We start from the raw sequence: 17,689 nt of genomic DNA, 5'->3' as shown, positions 1-17,689 counted from the left end.
TTAAGCGTTTTACTCCCGCTACTTGTCGCTTTTTCGATTTTTCGCCCTTTTTCGCTCAGTTTATTATCAGTGTGTGTTGTTCATATGTTGATTTCATGGCCTGGTAATGTTTTGACATGTATATTTTATTATTTCACAATGCGCTGTATTTGTTGTGTGATATCTTTATGTAAAAATGAAATAGAAAGGACAAAACAAAGATTAAATTAATGAAACAACATTTTGTATTTATTCTTATTAATATTTCTGATGTAATACATTAGTCGATACTTCTTGAAAGGATGAAAAACATAGATGAAAATGTCCAATATTACGATGGCCCACATACAGGGTATACATGATCATGTCACTTCCGAAAACCAATTCAATTTTTTTTTATTATTCCGAGTACTCGAGTACTCGATCGGAAAATTATCCGAGTATTCTACTATTTTACTGCTCCTCGTTGCCATCCCTACTATTATCCAACTGTTGAGTTCATACGATGTTGCCAGGGGCGATTCCAGCTAGGGTTGACCTTAGAGGGTGCAATTTGGGTACAAAAGATTGGATGTGCGCCCCAATTCGGAACATCTGGGCCATTTTCCATCGAAAAAAAAACTCGGATGTATACAACCGAGGGCGTTTTCAATGGAAAATTGTCGATGAGTTCCGATTGGTGCGCCTCTCCCCCAATACGAGTCAAAATAGACTAAAGGTCTATTCACAAAGAGCTATGGTATCGCGCCTCTCCCCCAATACGAGTCAAAATAGACAAAAGGTCTATTCGCAAAGAGCTATGGTATCGCGCCTCTCCCCCAATACGAGTCAAAATAGACTAAAGGTCTATTCGCAAAGAGCTATGGTATCGCACCCGGATCTATTGCATCATAGTCTGTTTCCTCAAGTCTTCTAATGTCTGGATTTGGTTGCGAATTGCAGTCACTTCTATGTCATGTCCTTTATGGCGTTTAATCAAATTTTATTCGTGAAGGCGTCACGGCGGAGTCAAGCCATGATGCAGCCGATTGGTGCCGGCAGATATTGATAAACTTAATGAACAAACAAAATCGAAGTGTGGAATGGGGGTTGGGTAAGTTTCGTCTAAAATGTGCATTCTTGTGTTATTTATGCAGATTATTTCTTCCACGATGGCATAAGATTCGCAGGTGACCCCACCACCACTCATTCACTCTGATTCTGCTTAAGACGTTGCTTAAGGTAACTTATTTTATTTTCTATCTATATTTTTCAATTGTACTTTGCTTTTTTTTTTATTTTCAAACACATGTCTTATAAATTTCATTTTCAAACTGCGTACATGAACATTTTGGAAATGGTTAACAGAGTTATAGATATGAATGTGTGTGAGGAATATGATACTATAAAACTTGCTCTTGAAATCGTTTTCAAACAGGACTATTTATATATTTATTATACGCACTGTAGCCAAAAATAAAAAATAAAATATTCAGAAATAATAAGTTTATTGGCCAAAGAATTTCCTTTATTTAGCCAATAAGAGTTATCTCCCGTCGTCAACCGAAAAACGATTTATGGATATGGTTAAACTGAAGAAAGTTACCGAAAGACGCCTCCTTATGTATATATTTTTTAATAATCCTATTTATATATTTATTATAGTATAATAAATATATAAATAGGATTATGAAATATTTCCAAATATATTTTTTTTTGTATTTTTTGGCTACAATGCGTATTACGCATTGAAGCAAAAAATACAAAAAATACATTTTTTTTTTTAAATATTTGGAAATAATGAGTTTATTGACCAAAGAAATAGAGGATATTTGTTTATTTCAGTGTAAGATCGTATTTTATTTCACGAGTGTCAAAGAAAAACATATTTTCACGAGTGGCGAAGCCACGAGTGAAAATGTAGTTTTTTTATGATCACGATTGAAATTAAATACGATCTTACACTGAAATAAACAAATTTTCTGTTTCTTTTATGCTCATTTTCGGAGTTTTATTTGTTTTTTATTCATTTCTGAATTACCCCGTTTTTTGAAAAGGGTGGGCTTTACGTCGCTACCCGTGGGGCGCCCCTCATGCATAATTATAGCTGTCAACTTTTCTACTTTCGGTTTGCTGAGAAATAGTTCTCTGCTATTCATTCTTATAGCTTAATATTCGCTCGTTTTTTATTGCAAAGTGTTATGAACAGTAAACAATGAAGTATTATTAGTGCACATATGTTCCAAAAAATAATGAATTCACTTTTTATTTTAAGATGGGCATGAATACATAACCAAATTACTACGCCGCGATTTAAAGAATGAAAATTTGGAAGGTCAAATGTGTCAGCAAAACAAATGTGGATACTCATTGGATTTTAACCATTCTTCTTAGTTTAAGACTGCATGTACGCGTGTTTTTATAGTAAGTTAATATTCGGTCATCTTATTGTCAGAGACCAGTCTGTTTCGCTTTAAAATGATTGTTTTCCAGATAAAGAGTAAACGTCACGCTAGTTTGTTGACACATTTTGAGGTGTGGGTGGGGTAAAAAATATCGGCTCTATCTGTAAATTGTTGTGTGAATTCTCCAGGAAGCTCATTTTACGTACTACAACGGTTAACAGTTCAAAATACATTTGAACGATGATATAAAATTTTATTTATGTTCGAACAGTTGTTTTTGTCTGTAATTTGTTTGGTATGAAAGCAAATGTTCGAACATTCAGCTTCAAAGATCAGTAAAATGTTTGCTAAACGGGATAACCGGTAATAAACGGTAAGTTGTTAATTTCCAATTATATATTTATTTAAATTTCTAAAATATTTTTTTTAACATTTTTAAACATAATTTACTGAAGTCCAGTGTTCTGTTTTGATCAAGGCATGTACATGTAACAACAAAGGAATTTAAAAGTAGTTCTGAAAGTTGATATTTTCACTCCTTATTTTGCAGTGAAAATATCAAATTGATATTTTCACTGTTGTTATTTCACTGTTAAAACCCCATATTTCATCATAAAGCATGAAAGAATTTCCTTTATATAACCAATAAGAGATTTCTACCGTCGTCAACCGAAATACGATTTATGGATATGGTTAAACTGAAGTAAAAACAAAACAAATCGGGTGCTAATGATGCTGTTTTAAACATCACCTGATTTTGTGTACTTTATGTGGTCAACCTTCATATTTTCCATAAGTAAGCAAATGTATTTGAAGAAGAGCACTTCGCTGTTCAAAAACTTTTTTTGCCCTATATTTTTATACTAAATAATTGTTTGAAAGATCTAAACTATAGGTCTAAGTTATAGTTTATAAGAAAATGATTTTAATGACACTATCGACCTTTTCCCAAAAAATGTTTCGAACATTTTCCTAAATATTCTCATTAGCTCTTTATTAATCGAAAATTTCTATCGTAATGAAATATGATTACCATCATTTGAATCATCATTTCTAGTCATTTTCATCATCAAACAACAAGGAGTTAATTTTAACCGACGCGTTCAATCGTCTTTCGGTTGGCGAAGGGAGACAATTCTCACTGACATATTGCTTTCATTCTTATTGACGAATAAGTAAATATATTCTTTAAAATTTCTTTTTTATTTGTGTGTTTTCGTTATATGAATATTATGAGGTCATCATTAATGGGATAAATTGTGTATTTTGGTACCTTTTATCTGTCTTTCGGTTGGCGAGTCAGAACAAGGAATTTGATCTCGAAAAATGAAATTTCAAATGTCTACAATATCATTAGGTTTCAATATTTTTTTCTAAAATTTGGGTTGGTAATGTATTTATATAATATTAATATAATAACAATAAAAATAAATGTATAGAAGGCGTCTTTTGGTAACTTTCTTCGTCTTTCGGAATAAAGCGTATATCGGTAAGTCCAGTATCCGAACAAGACGTGTTGACTGTAAAAAGCAGTGAAAAGTAATTTGCAGTTGCCTGCCTTTTAACCAAATTTGCCATTTTCTTCACGGTACATATCAACTATTAAATCGTGTTGTCTGGTGATATTGTCGGTAAACAATTTAACTTTGAACAAAAAAATTATAATTGCATTTTTTATATTGTCACTGTAGTTTTAACTGTGTAGCTGATCATTTGTTTAAACCTGTATGCATTATATTTAGGCCAATTAGGGTTTTCAAATGCGATAAGTACAGTAAGTGCTAACGTCGTCGTTAAGGACACACTTGGAACATATGAAGTAACAAATGGTGTGAGAAACGGTTCTAAATAACAACAAATCTTATTCGATTATGTATATTTATTCAAGTTCATGGATATTGTTTTCAGTGTTCAGAACCAGAGGAACTAGACACATCTTGAACTTTTCCCGTGTTCTGCGAACCAGCATGATGCCATCCCAAATTTTGTAGTTATATCTACTGTTGTATGGTTTAAAACATTTTCAGACATATTCATTATATTAATTTCATGATTGCTTAATTTCCTATTCATTTCTAAACACAACAACTATCAAAGCCATATAAAACTATACAATATATCTGGTACGATCTCTCCATCCGAATGATACGAATTCTCCTGGTACGATATTGACATGTTTCAAAGCCTCCGTAATTCATAAGAACTAGCCACCCAGCTAGCTCAGTTGATTAGAACTCTATGCTAGTGTTCCTGCGATCTTGAGCGCTCTTTTCCTCCCTTGTTTACTTTCAGAATCCGAACACTTTATTTATATTACTGATTCTGGTGATTTAGTACTCTGTGAAATTGCATCTTTGTATGTTTATGATTGTGAATTTCAAGTTAAGCAAAATATGATCATAGGCTCATAGCAAGAGTACCTTTAATCACTTACCTTTCATCAAATCATTGTGATGTTAAAATACCTAGTTGAAATCTTGAAAAGACATTTACGGACTACTTTTACAAGAAACTAAGACATCCTCATGGATTCAGTCTTCGATGCAACCCACTTGAAGCAAAAAAACTGAGGAAAAGAAAGAGGTTACTAAGATATATGAACAGGCTAAAACAGGGTTATTTCTTATTGTTTCCTATTGATTTCTTTTATTGTTCTATCCGGACAGTTTTTTTGGCTCTTGGAAGTTGGAAATGGACTGTGCCACTGTTCTAGCGTGTAGGTGAGGTTTTTTCTGCAAACAAAACAAACACCACATACACATGTTGTTTAATATCTTGGCCTTCGTTTTTGTTGCGTTCACTAGGGCTGCCACGATACGCCAAGACCGTATCACGATATATCGCGATACAAGAGCAGCGTATTGCGATACGTACCACGATATTTTTGTGTATTAATAATATTGTTTCGAATTGGAACATTTTTATTCAAAACTGCTTAAACAATTCATAGATATGATGATATCATATTTTGACTAGAACATATCTAACTAAATACAAATGAACCAAACACAACAATAAAACCATCACGGAGTTCAAAACTTCTATATCATTTCAGTCTTTAACTTTGGACTAGAAATATGTAAACAATTAACACTAAGACCACACATGCACATGCACGATAGATCTATAGCATATTAAAATATGTGGTAAATTCACTGTGAAAGAAATGAAACATCTGTTATTATCTATATTCGGCTTATTGTTTATCATTACGTAACTACAATGAAACAAAATTATTAACTGTTACGTTTAAAGGGATTGTGTCACAGATTTGCACCAAAAAATTTTTTTTTTGTAACGAATCTCAGGACAATTATCTAATAGAATGTGTTACGGTTTGATGTCATAATTGTAAAAAAGTACCAAAATGTAAAAAAAAAAGATTGTGTCGGAGACGCGTCGCCAAAATTTAAGTCCAGCGTCTTCCTTACTGAGCTATCAAGGCTTACACTAAATGGGTGACATAATTAAGCTAATAAACCTACCTCAGTAATATCACGTGATAACACCGACTAGCCAATCACGCATAAGGAATTAATTCTACCTGGTAGACATACCCAGTAATCTTTTTTAATGGAAAAATACGAAATAACTGCTAAACTTAAATAAATTGTAAACTATGTGGTACTTCAATTAGTAAGTTTCAATGCATTTTACACATCGATGCCAAGTTTATGTCATTTTTCGACAATTTTTTTTTTTTGCTATTTCATCATCTGTGAGACAGTACCTTTAATAACAATACTATAAACTGTAAGAAAACACAAAATTGATCGGTAACAAATTGATCGGTACGGCGATCCGGTGACCCAGGGATATTGCAAGCGCCTACATGACTGGAACAGGAAGTAATCGATTATTGAATCTGCACACGTCAATTGTTTCATAATCCAAATTAAGAAAAGAACGATAAGTTTTGAAAATTGAATTTTAATGGAAAAAAACCGGTACGCTAATTTTGTACCGCGGTCCGATTTTTTTTGCTTCGTACCGCGATATACTGGTATACCGTGGCAGCCCTAGCGTTCACCTGGTGTTTTAGTATCTTGGCCTTTATTTGTTATTGCAGTCCCCTGGTTGTTCAGTATCTTTGCCTTTGTTTGTTATTGCGGTCCTCTGGTTTCAGAATCTTGGCCTTTGTTTGTTATTGCGGTCCCCTGGTTTCAGAATCTTGACCTTTGTTTGTTATTGTGGTCTCCTGGTTTTCAGAATCTTGGTATTCGTTTATGATTTCAGTCCTCTGGTTATTCAATATCTTGACATTTGTTTGTTATTGCGGTCCACAGGTTATTCAGTATCTTGGCATTCGTTTGTTATTGCGGTGCCCTGGTTTTCAGAATCTTGGCATTCATTTGTTATTGCGGTGCCCTGGTTTTCAGAATCTTGGCAATCATTTATGATTTCAGTCCCCTGGTTATTCAGTATCTTGGTATTCGTTTGTTATTGCGGTGCCCTGGTTTTCAGAATCTTGGCATTCATTTATGATTTCAGTCCCCTGGTTTTCATTATCTTGGCCTTCGTTTGTTATTGCGGTCCCCTAGTTTTCAGTATCTTGGCATCGTTTGTTATTGCGGTCCCCTGGTTATTCAATAATTTGGCATTCGTTTGTTATTGTGGTCCCCTGGTTTTTCAGAATCTTGTCAATCGTTTGTTAATGCGGTCCCCTAATTTTTCAATATCTTGGCCCTTTTTGTTATTGTGGTCCCCTAGTTTTTTAGTATCTTGGCCTTCGTTTGTTGTTGTGGTCCCCTGGTGTTTCATTATCTTGGCTTTCGTTTGTTATTGTGGTCCCCTGGTTATTCAGTAATTTGGCATTCGTTTGTTATTTTGGTTCCCTGATTTTTCAGAATCTTGGCATTCGTTTGTTATTGCGATCCCCTGGTATTTCAGTATCTTGGCCTTCCTTTCTTACATCGGTCCCCTGGTTTTTCAGTATCTTGGCCTTCATTTGTAATTGTGATCCCCTGGTTTTTTAGTATCTTGGGCTTCACTTGTTATTGTGGTCCCCTGGTTATTCAGTATCCTTGCATTCGTTTGTTATTGTGGTGCTATTTTAATGGTTCAAATCAATTAATCTTACATACATGAAAACTATATTAAATATTGTAGGCCCGATGTCTGGTGAACAGCAGAGCAAGTCCATCGCCTCGCCATCTTCTCGAGGGATGGACATGTGCAGTTCAGTTGCCGTGAACAAGGCAGTCATGAAACAGCTGTACAACCAGATGTTGAAACAATCAAACTTCTGTGACACAACTGTATCCTTTGGAGAAGGCGTAAGTTTTTGAGAATTTAACTTTTTTGGTTTTACTAATTATGCAAATGTCTTATATACATGTAGTTTATAGACGTGTATTCAGGTCTGTGTGTCCTGGACAAAACTGTCGTAGGCGTATCTAACATAATGTAATTATTTAACATTTTAATGTTAAAACTCAACGGTAAAATATCTCTAGGGTGAGTTGTAGATATTTCACTCTTTTATTTCAGCTCTAAAACAAGCATTTTCTTTCCAATCTTTTGCAAAATGTTGCAGCAATGCTTATTGGCATAATGTCTTCATTGAGTTCGATTACCTCACAAATCGCTGTAAGAACTTTAGTGTTATGTTTGGCCAGTATTCAATGTTGATCTTATCCTAAGACACGCTTCAGTGATTTCATATAGCCTATTTGTCAGCTAAATATTCCGGCAAGGCTTTTACTGCCCATTTTTGGAAAAAGACCCTATCCCGGCGAAAAAGGTTCATGAAGTTCATGAATTATTCATGAAATAGTTCAAATAGGACAAATGGCCGATTTATTCATGAAGTTCATGAACTAAATGTTCATGAACTTCATGAACTTTTTAATGAAAAGTTCAGGAAGGAAAAATGGCCAATTTATTCATGAAGTTCATGAACTAAAGGTTCATGAACTTCATGAACTTTTTAATAAAAAGTTCATAAAGGAAAAATGGCCAATTTATTCATGAAGTTCATGAACTAAAAGTCATTCAACTAAAGTTATTGAACCAAATTTCAAGAACTTCATGAACTAAAGGTAACTGAACTAAGTGTTCATCTTAAGTGGTCATGAACTTCTTGCAGCAAATTAATATTATGAATTTCATAAATAATTATCAACAAAATTTCACTATGATCACAACAATTTACTCAATAATTGGAAACTATAATTGTTATGCAATAAACATGTAGAAATGTGATGATCACAACTTTAATAGACTATTAGTGGATTGTAAGCAAATTAAACTTGACCATCACATAAATATTCTAATAAATGTACTTTCAATAGTTATGCAATTGAACACACATTAATTTATAATACTTATTCATTGTTTTTCATAATGGTTTAAGAAGTTATAATGAAACAAGACTAATCTTTATAAAATATGACAGTTCTATTGTTTTGTCAAGAAGTCGTCCATTTATAACACTTCCACTTTTTATGACACATAACACTGTTGTGAGTATATACACCTAAGACCTTGCCAAATGATGTAATCATTGTAGATGATGACGGTTCTTCTTTAGGGTAGAATGTGTGTAAGCTTCAAATTTATTTAATTACTGCGACTTGCCAAACTTTTTCTGACAGGATCTAGTTTGTGTAAAGCAGTCCCGCACTATACAGGAACAGTTTTTCCCTTCTTCTCTAGTTAAGATAGTGTAATTCATATTTTTTAACAGTTTCCAAAATTACATCTGTATCAATGTTGATTCCCACAGCAACTAACATGGAGTTGGTAGATGATTTGATTCTATACTGCAGTGCAGTAATATGTATCGCCCATGTCCTCCTTTTCTTTCTTAACCGGCAGTTGTCTGCCTCTATTTTAAGTCTGTTTTCCCTGAAAAATATATGACATTGAATTTAGCTTTTGATGATAAGAAGCAAGTTTAAAATGCATAATTAGTCTTCTTTCTTTAAATAAGGCCAATTTTAAATCATTTTAACTCTAGAGGATTATAAAATTGATGAGATTTTAAGCTGTTCACATTTAAGTTTCACTATGCAGTTGAAACAAAATTAGCTAGTATTAATTGTAGGTAGAGGACGATTCACATTTAAGCCTCAAAGTTAAGTGATACCAATTGCGATCTACTGTCAAGTTCTTGAGTCATATGACAGTTAAGGGGCATTGCTCTCGTAATTGAATTGCTATGTTTGAGAGAAAAGGGTCCTCCCGGGAAAAAAACAAATGTATGACTTTGTATTAACACTCGCTTCTGTCAAATATGTATTTGGTTCCATTGAAATCCACTATGAATTGTTCATGACAAGAAAAAACTTCATAACTTTTAAAATTATCGTAGCTTAAACCCTTACCAGTTACTCTAGTCAGTAGTGTCATGAACACGTGGGCATCTGCAGAAATTGTACAGGACATGTTGGTGGGTTGGGGCTCTGTATGGTGGCAACATGATCAGGGTTCAGGCATACCGGTAACAAGAAAAGTTGACATCCTCACTTTCGCCACATCTATAGCTGAGTAACTGCATAATTTGTTGTGTTTTACTCGTCTCCATTGAGTCTGAAATGGACAATATACTTTAGTGAATATCATAAACAATTATATGTAAGACATGTTTTCTTCACCCAATCACCTAAAAACATTAAATGAATGCAGTCACATATCACAATTCTAAACTGTCACATATTTTCGCGACTTCTGTAAATTGTCTCTTTTCCAATCAAATGAAAGTATTACACAAGAAAACACATTTCAAAGTGATGAAGCGAAATGACAATAAGTTCTAATGATTTTTTTTGTAAGAAACATATATAGTTCATAATTAGAAAAATCAAATTGCCGATTGACATGCTCTTTCCAGAAATTACAATTTACAGTCAATTGATATTGTCATTGAATAACGTTGTACATTTAGTAAGGAGTCAAAACCAATTAAGTTCAACAATAATTTACAATTGATAGGTAAAAACTCACCAGTTTGCCATCCTGATCATTTTAATGACCTACACAATGAAAGCTTCATCCAGTATCGTCTGCAGAACTATACTTCCGGTTCAGTTCAAAATGGCGGCTTATTGTTGTCATTCAGCTGTGTTTGCAATTTTTTCAGTGTTAAAGACAACTAATGGATTTTGAATTACTCTGGAGGAAAGAAATCATAGCTATTAATTATCTTACCATCTATCAGTCAATGTGTTACATTTTCACGCTGTCTAATAGTGGAGATTAAAAACTACTGTTTGGAACATTGCCGTCACCGCAAACTCAAGACATTTGTTTAAACAAAAGGTAAGTTAATTTTGAAGTTTAGAAATCATATAAACGACTATGACTGCCTATCAGTTATATATGTACAGCATGGTCACTAAAACAGAAGTTGTATGGGAAAACTATTTCTTAAGAATCTTAACCAATAAATCTTCTTTTCTTTTTCAACACTTTGTTAAGAATATTCCTTCAGCCACAAATCACAGAACATCTGTATACGAAGTTGATGAACAAGAAAGGTAAAAACATACCACATTCCCCTCTCAATCCCTGGTGTACCCCGGCCCTGGGGGGGGGGGCGTTGTTACAATTGTCTGACTGGTACATTAACAACTAGAAAAGATATTTTTAAATGCAAACTTGAATCTTACGTTGCAGTTCTGCTAAACGTTAATGAAATGTTCAGGAACTTGACAAACAAACTTTCAAAGTTCATGAACTTATTCAAAAGTTCATCAACTTCAAATGTGGTTCATGAACTTTCAGTTAACTGGTCAAAAGTTCATGAACTAATAAATTATCAGAATAATAGTTCATGAACTTCAATACTTGGTTCATGAACTTCACAAAAAATCTTTCAAAGTTCATGAACTTATTTTGAAGTTCATGAATTTATTTGGAAGTTCATGAACTTTTGGAATAGTTCATGAATTTTTGGAATAGTTCATGAACTTCATGAACCTTTTTCGCAGGGGTAGACATTTAGGAAAATTTGCGTCGCGAAATTTGCCGCAGTTGGGATATTCAACAGTTACAATAATAGGCTTTTCAGTCTTCTGCGAATGAAGAAACTATTAAAATATAAGTTTCTTTTCGCTTTCAAACGACCTAAAACGGCTGAAATATCAACCCTTGGGGTGTATATATCTATTGCAATAATATTTCATACTGATCTCTGAATGTGGGGAATATCAAGGATTTCTGAATTAATGTTTTTTCAAAACTAAAGATTGGGGAAAATATATATTTTGCCAGGGGAATGGGTCCGAAATGGTACTATAGGGAATGGGTCCGAAATGGTACTATAGGGAATGGGTCCGAAATGGTACTATAGGGAATGGGTCCGAAATGGTACTATAGGGAATGGGTCCGAAATGGTACTATAGAAAAAGGTATGCGGGCCAATCAAGTTCAATGTAAGTTAATTATTGAATACCACCCATAGCCGTGATGGATGCTCCTAACAGACAACACGTCCGATTTCAGAAATTTTTATCTTCAATACAGATCATGATATGGTCAATTTAGGAATATAATTTTGATGAGTAATTTATCTCATTGCTTTTGGAGATCGTTTTCGCAGTATTCCAGAAAATATGTGTTTTCCCCCTTTTTTCAGGACAACTGGGCAAGCATGAAGGCCCACTGGTGTGTGTTGGTTCACAGCCCTTACTTCCAGTCCATGTACAGAAGTGGTTTAAGGGAAAAACAGCAAGGTAATCCGTCACACTTAGATGATAATATAACATTACTCTGTAATTTGTCAAATTTCTCAATCGTTCAAGACAAATGAGCAATTAATTGATTTAACTCATATAATTAAGTTTTTAGGTTGTCCGGTTAGCGCAATGTGAGTGGTTAGCGGACAAGTGGGTTTTCTCTGGGTACTCCGGTTTCCCTCACAACACAAGACCACATTCTTGCGCAACATCGTGCCAACGAGAGTGATTAATATATGTTGCAATAACTTGTTTCACAATCGTTGTAAAATTAAATAAGTTTAAACTAAGTTTTGATTGGGCAAATATACAACACATTGCTATTTTCTTGGTCTTTAAAGAAAAGACTTAAGTTTTGGACTGACATATTATGACCAAATGTTGTGTGTAGGAATAGTTTATGGAACCTTTATGGGATTGCGTTTGGTTTGGGGCCTAAAGGTAAATCGTCATTGTAACATTGTCATACTAAAAAAAGGTTGAAAATGAATTTTCAAAGTTTTTGGTTGACATATTATGACCACATTGGTAAATAGGAAGAGCTTATTAAAATTCAAACCTTTCATGACAGTGGGTTTAAGACACCTTGGGTCAAGGTCAAGGTCACTGTTATTGAAAATAAAAACCGTTTGAAACTAAATATCTTTAGTTGCAGTCGACATATTGTTATCAAATGAAACAAAAGTTTATGGAAACCTTTTATTGGATTTCGTTTAAGGCCCCTAGGGGCAAGGTCAAGGTCACTGTGTCTTAAACAAGAAAGTGGGTTGAAACAGAATATCTTAAGTTGCGGTTGATATACAACTTCTGTTTGCAGGAATAGATTATGGAGACCTTTCATGGGTCCCTAGGATGAATTAAGGTCACTGTTACTAAAAATAGAAGAACAGTTGAAAATGAATATCTATTTAGCTTGTTTTTGAATAGTTTGAGATTTTGTGAAAAACTTGGTATATAGGAATTATTTATAGAGACCTTTCATGGGATTTCATTTTGAATTTCTAGGGTCAATTTCAGTTACTAAAAATAGTTGAAACTGAATTTCACAACACTGGTTTCATCTCATTGCAGCGTTTCTTATTCCATTAATGTATTAACATATATGTACCTTTGCAGGAGAAGTCCATATAGGGATAGGAAAACCCGAGTTTGTGAAGATGGCACTGACGTACCTTTACACAGGCAAAATCTTCATTGAATATTCCACCATTAAGGACATGCTTGAAGTGGCCGACTATCTTCAGATAGACAGCCTAAAGGCGGACTGTAGCAGATATATTCGCGATGTTGAATTGACTGTTGAAAACTGCCTCTCGCTATGTTTTATAACTAGTTTGTACAATATAGAAGGCCACTCTGAAGTGCTTGAATTTATAAGGGCACATCTGCCGGAAGTTATGAGCCAGCCAGAAGCATTGAAGATGTCGTCAGATTTGGTTAATGCTCTGCTGTCTGATCCAACCTTAAGCTATGTTCCAAGAGAAGACCTGTTCAATTTTCTAATAAAGTGGATAGAATTTGATCCAGAAATACGGACCAAGCACTTCGAGGATATGTTCTCTTTACTTGATTTGTCCCGAATGTCTTTGCAGTTTCTCACAAATGTTGTAAATCGCTGTAAGTTTGTCAAGGCTTCTGAAAAGTGTGCGAAAACCTCGTTGGAAGTAGAGCAAGTGATACGGAATGGAAGAGGACCTGTGTTTGCTGATATAGATGTTCTTATTGTTGGTGGGAGTTTACAAAATGGCGACGAACAAATGTTCATATACTTGATAAAAGAAAACCGTTGGGTGCCATTATCAACATTGTGTAATGGCAATGCAGTATGCGTTTTCGATTTAATTGCCACAGTGAACTGTAAAGGAGACGAATTATATTATCTGAATGAGGAACCACGTTTCAGAGGCCCAGATGGATTGATGAAATTTAATAAATATAACTTTAAAACAAAGAAAAGTTCTTCGCATGAGGTTCCATTTAAAGACAATGTTGATATTAGAGATGGGGCGTATCTCGCCGGAATCTTTGCGCTGAAGGAATTCAATGAAATCTGCGTAATTACTCATAATTATATGTGTAACACTTCTGGCAACAATGAACCGGCTATGGTTCATGCAGTTTTCTTCGATGCTGAAATGTCTCGAATTGTTTCCAAAACACTTGTGTTCAAAACTTTTAACCCTCACGCAGAACTATTGCTTTCTTGTTGTCTAGCAAGGGATCGTTATCTGTGCGTCTATGTGTTTAACAATAATGGTGGCAGTGTGACAAATAACGAATACCAGAAATTCTTCGTGTTAGATACGCACAAGAAACCAAACAACGAATTTCAAGATTTCTCCAGAGGATCATATCGAGGCGATGTTATCTTTCCTGTTGGTCGTGAAATTTATGTATGTACATTTATTAATAGCAGCGATTCGATTGGAAGATTTGATTTGAAAAAAGGAAAGTGGTCCGTATTTGAGTCTCCAGCATTACATGGCATAGACGAAAACATATGCGGATTAGGGTTCTTTGATAATAAGGTTTTTGCTTTTATTGGTGACGACGAAGATATATTTGTGGAAGAGTGTAAAATGTTTGATTTTAAAGGCAATGAATGGGTGCCCGTTGCACCATTGCCAAGGCCTCTATCCTGTTCGATTGAGTCCTTTACTGTTCTTTCACACAAAATTTCCAGCCAGTATCTAACATGTCACGCGGACTGTCCACACTGCAAGCTGGCTGTACTGAAGCAGTAGATGGTTCTCAAATACTGAAAGGAAGCGTGTCAGAAGAAATGATTAAGGTCCAACTACAATAAATGTTACTACATTATGCTGTAAGTTTATGGACTCGTGTGCTTAATAATGATCATGTTCCTACATTATGATATTATGGTTAGGACTATTGCACGAATACGAACGGTATTGTTAAAGAAATTGAAGGGGCACATAATGACACATGAACAAGGTACTTATCAATAGCAATTGATTAGACTATATATGGTATTCTAACGTAAGTATTTTTTAAGGGAACGTGCACTAATAAATGATGAAAAACAATTCACGAGGCTAGTCATCATTATGTCATAACAGTAAGTACAGGCAAGAGCAATTAATGGGACTAGATTATGCTATAACTGTAAGGACAGGCAAGAGCATTCGATTGGACAACATTATGCTATGACTGTGAGGACAGACAAGAGCATTCGATTGGACAACATTATGCTATAACTGTAAGGACAGACAAGAGCATTCGATGGGACAACATTATGCTATAACTGTGAGGACAGGCAAGAGCATTCGATTGGACAACATTATGCTTTAACTGTAAGGACAATTAGGAGCAATTGATGGGACTACATTATGTTATTACTGTAAGGACAATTGGGAGCAATTGATGGGACTACATTATGTTATTACTGTAAGGACAATTGGGAGCAATTGATGGGACTACATTATGTTATTACTGTAAGGACAATTGGGAGCAATTGATGGGACTACATTATTCTATTACTGTAAGGACAATTGGGAGCAATTGATGGGACTACATTATTCTATTACTGTAAGGACAATTGGGAGCAATTGATGGAACTACATTATGTTATTACTGTAAGGGCAATTGGGAGCAATTCATGGGACTACATTATGTTATTACTGTAAGGACAATTGGGAGCAATTCATGGGACTACATTATTCTATTACTGTAAGGACAATTGGGAGCAATTCATGGGACTACATTATTCTATTACTGTAAGGGCAATTGGGAGCAATTCATGGGACTACATTATGTTATTACTGTAAGGGCAATTGGGAGCAATTGATGGGACTACATTATTCTATTACTGTAAGGGCAATTGGGAGCAATTCATGGGACTACATTATGTTATTACTGTAAGGACAATTGGGAGCAATTGATGGGACTACATTATGTTATTACTGTAAGGACAATTGGGAGCAATTGATGGGACTACATTATTCTATTACTGTAAGGACAATTGGGAGCAATTGATGGGACTACATTATTCTATTACTGTAAGGACAATTGGGAGCAATTGATGGAACTACATTATGTTATTACTGTAAGGGCAATTGGGAGCAATTCATGGGACTACATTATGTTATTACTGTAAGGACAATTGGGAGCAATTCATGGGACTACATTATGTTATTACTGTAAGGACAATTGGGAGCAATTCATGGGACTACATTATTCTATTACTGTAAGGACAATTGGGAGCAATTCATGGGACTACATTATTCTATTACTGTAAGGGCAATTGGGAGCAATTCATGGGACTACATTATGTTATTACTGTAAGGGCAATTGGGAGCAATTGATGGGACTACATTATGTTATTACTGTAAGGGCAATTGGGAGTAATTGATGGGATTACATTATGTTATCACTGTAAGGGCAATTGGGAGTAATTGATGGGACTACATTATGTTATTACTGTAAGGGCAATTGGGAGCAATTCATGGGACTACAATATGTTATTACTGTAAGGGCAATTGGGAGCAATTCATGGGACTACATTATGTTATTACTGTAAGGGCAATTGGGAGCAATTCATGGGAGTGCATTATTCTATTACTGTAAGGGCAATTGGGAGCAATTGATGGGACTGCATTATGCTATTACTGTAAGGGCTATTAGGAGCAATTCATGGGACTACATTATGTTATTACTGTAAGGACAATTGGGAGCAATTGATGGGACTACATCATTACTAAAGGACAGGCATGATCATTTGATGGGACTACACTACATTACTGTAGTAATACCAAGGTATTGATTAAGAGCAATTTATTGGACTGCATCGTTATATAACCGTTAAGACAATCAAGAGCAATCGATAGGACTACATTATGCTATTACAGTTAGGAAACGAGTTCTACGTGAACGAAGTTATTATCAAGTGCATGGTACTGCTGGTTCTATAAAAAAGTAAAGGGGATTCCAATGTTATTGCGAGCACAAGTGCTACCACCGTCAATTGACTTTCAGAGAATGAACACTAGCCAGTAAACTGGTGCAGATATACTCGCATACTAGTATGTGTTGTTTGTCTGTTTGCCAGCTTAGGAACATTTATTATGCATTATCATGAATCGATGATATATGACGTTGGCACGTGCTTGTTCATCACGTATTTTAAAATCATTATTAATAAATTATTGTGTTAGGCTGTTTTCGAGATTGGAAACCAGCGTCCAAAATGGTTTAAACTATGGTGTTTGAAACATAAAACAATGAAACCACGTGGATAGTTTTTATTATACCTATATATCCGGTCGCTATATATGAGTTGCTTGTATCGCATGACAAAACAATGAAACCACGTGGATAGTTTTTATTATACCTATATATCCGGTCGCTATATATGAGTTGCTTGTATCGCATGACAAAACAATGAAACCACGTGGATTGTTTTTATTATACCTATATATCCGGTCGCTTTATATGAGTTGCTTGTACCGCATGACAAAACAATGAAGCCACGTGGATAGTTTTTATTATACCTATATATCCGGTCGCTATATATGAGTTGCTTGTACCGCATGGCAAAACAATGAAACCACGTGGATAGTTTTTATTATACCTATATATCCGGTCGCTATATATGAGTTGCTTGTACCGCATGACAAAACAATGAAA

The 17,689-nt window shown here is 34.8% G+C and overlaps 1 protein-coding gene across 2 annotated transcripts; it reads left to right on the top strand.

The window, feature by feature from the left end:
• Positions 1-3,919: 3,919 nt before the first annotated feature.
• Positions 3,920-17,276, top strand: LOC128205240 (kelch-like protein 13). Of its 2 annotated transcripts, none has more exons than XM_052906748.1 (4): positions 3,920-3,994; positions 7,473-7,639; positions 11,944-12,040; positions 13,160-17,276. In XM_052906748.1, exons 2-4 carry the CDS (start codon positions 7,478-7,480, stop codon positions 14,785-14,787), a joined length of 1,887 nt encoding a protein of 628 aa, XP_052762708.1. In that variant the 5' UTR covers positions 3,920-3,994; positions 7,473-7,477; the 3' UTR covers positions 14,788-17,276. The 2 variants fall into 2 exon arrangements, with proteins under 2 accessions (XP_052762708.1, XP_052762709.1); XM_052906749.1 differs by having other exon boundaries at positions 3,964-3,990.
• The last annotated feature ends 413 nt before the right edge of the window (positions 17,277-17,689 follow it).

This window comes from Mya arenaria, chromosome 10, assembly GCF_026914265.1.
Source record: "Mya arenaria isolate MELC-2E11 chromosome 10, ASM2691426v1".
NCBI lineage: Eukaryota > Metazoa > Mollusca > Bivalvia > Myida > Myidae > Mya > Mya arenaria.
The sequence above is the reverse complement of the archived record's forward strand: the minus strand, read 5'-3'. Positions and strand labels throughout refer to the sequence as shown.

Excerpts from the sequence above, each read along its gene's own strand:
- LOC128205240 (XM_052906748.1), top strand. The coding sequence starts at position 7,478 with ATGTCTGGTGAACAGCAGAGCAAGTCCATCGCCTCGCCATCTTCTCGA. Across the intron at positions 7,640-11,943 it reads CTGTATCCTTTGGAGAAGGC|GACAACTGGGCAAGCATGAA; the intron begins GTAAGTTTTTGA and ends CCCTTTTTTCAG. Across the intron at positions 12,041-13,159 it reads TTTAAGGGAAAAACAGCAAG|GAGAAGTCCATATAGGGATA; the intron begins GTAATCCGTCAC and ends GTACCTTTGCAG.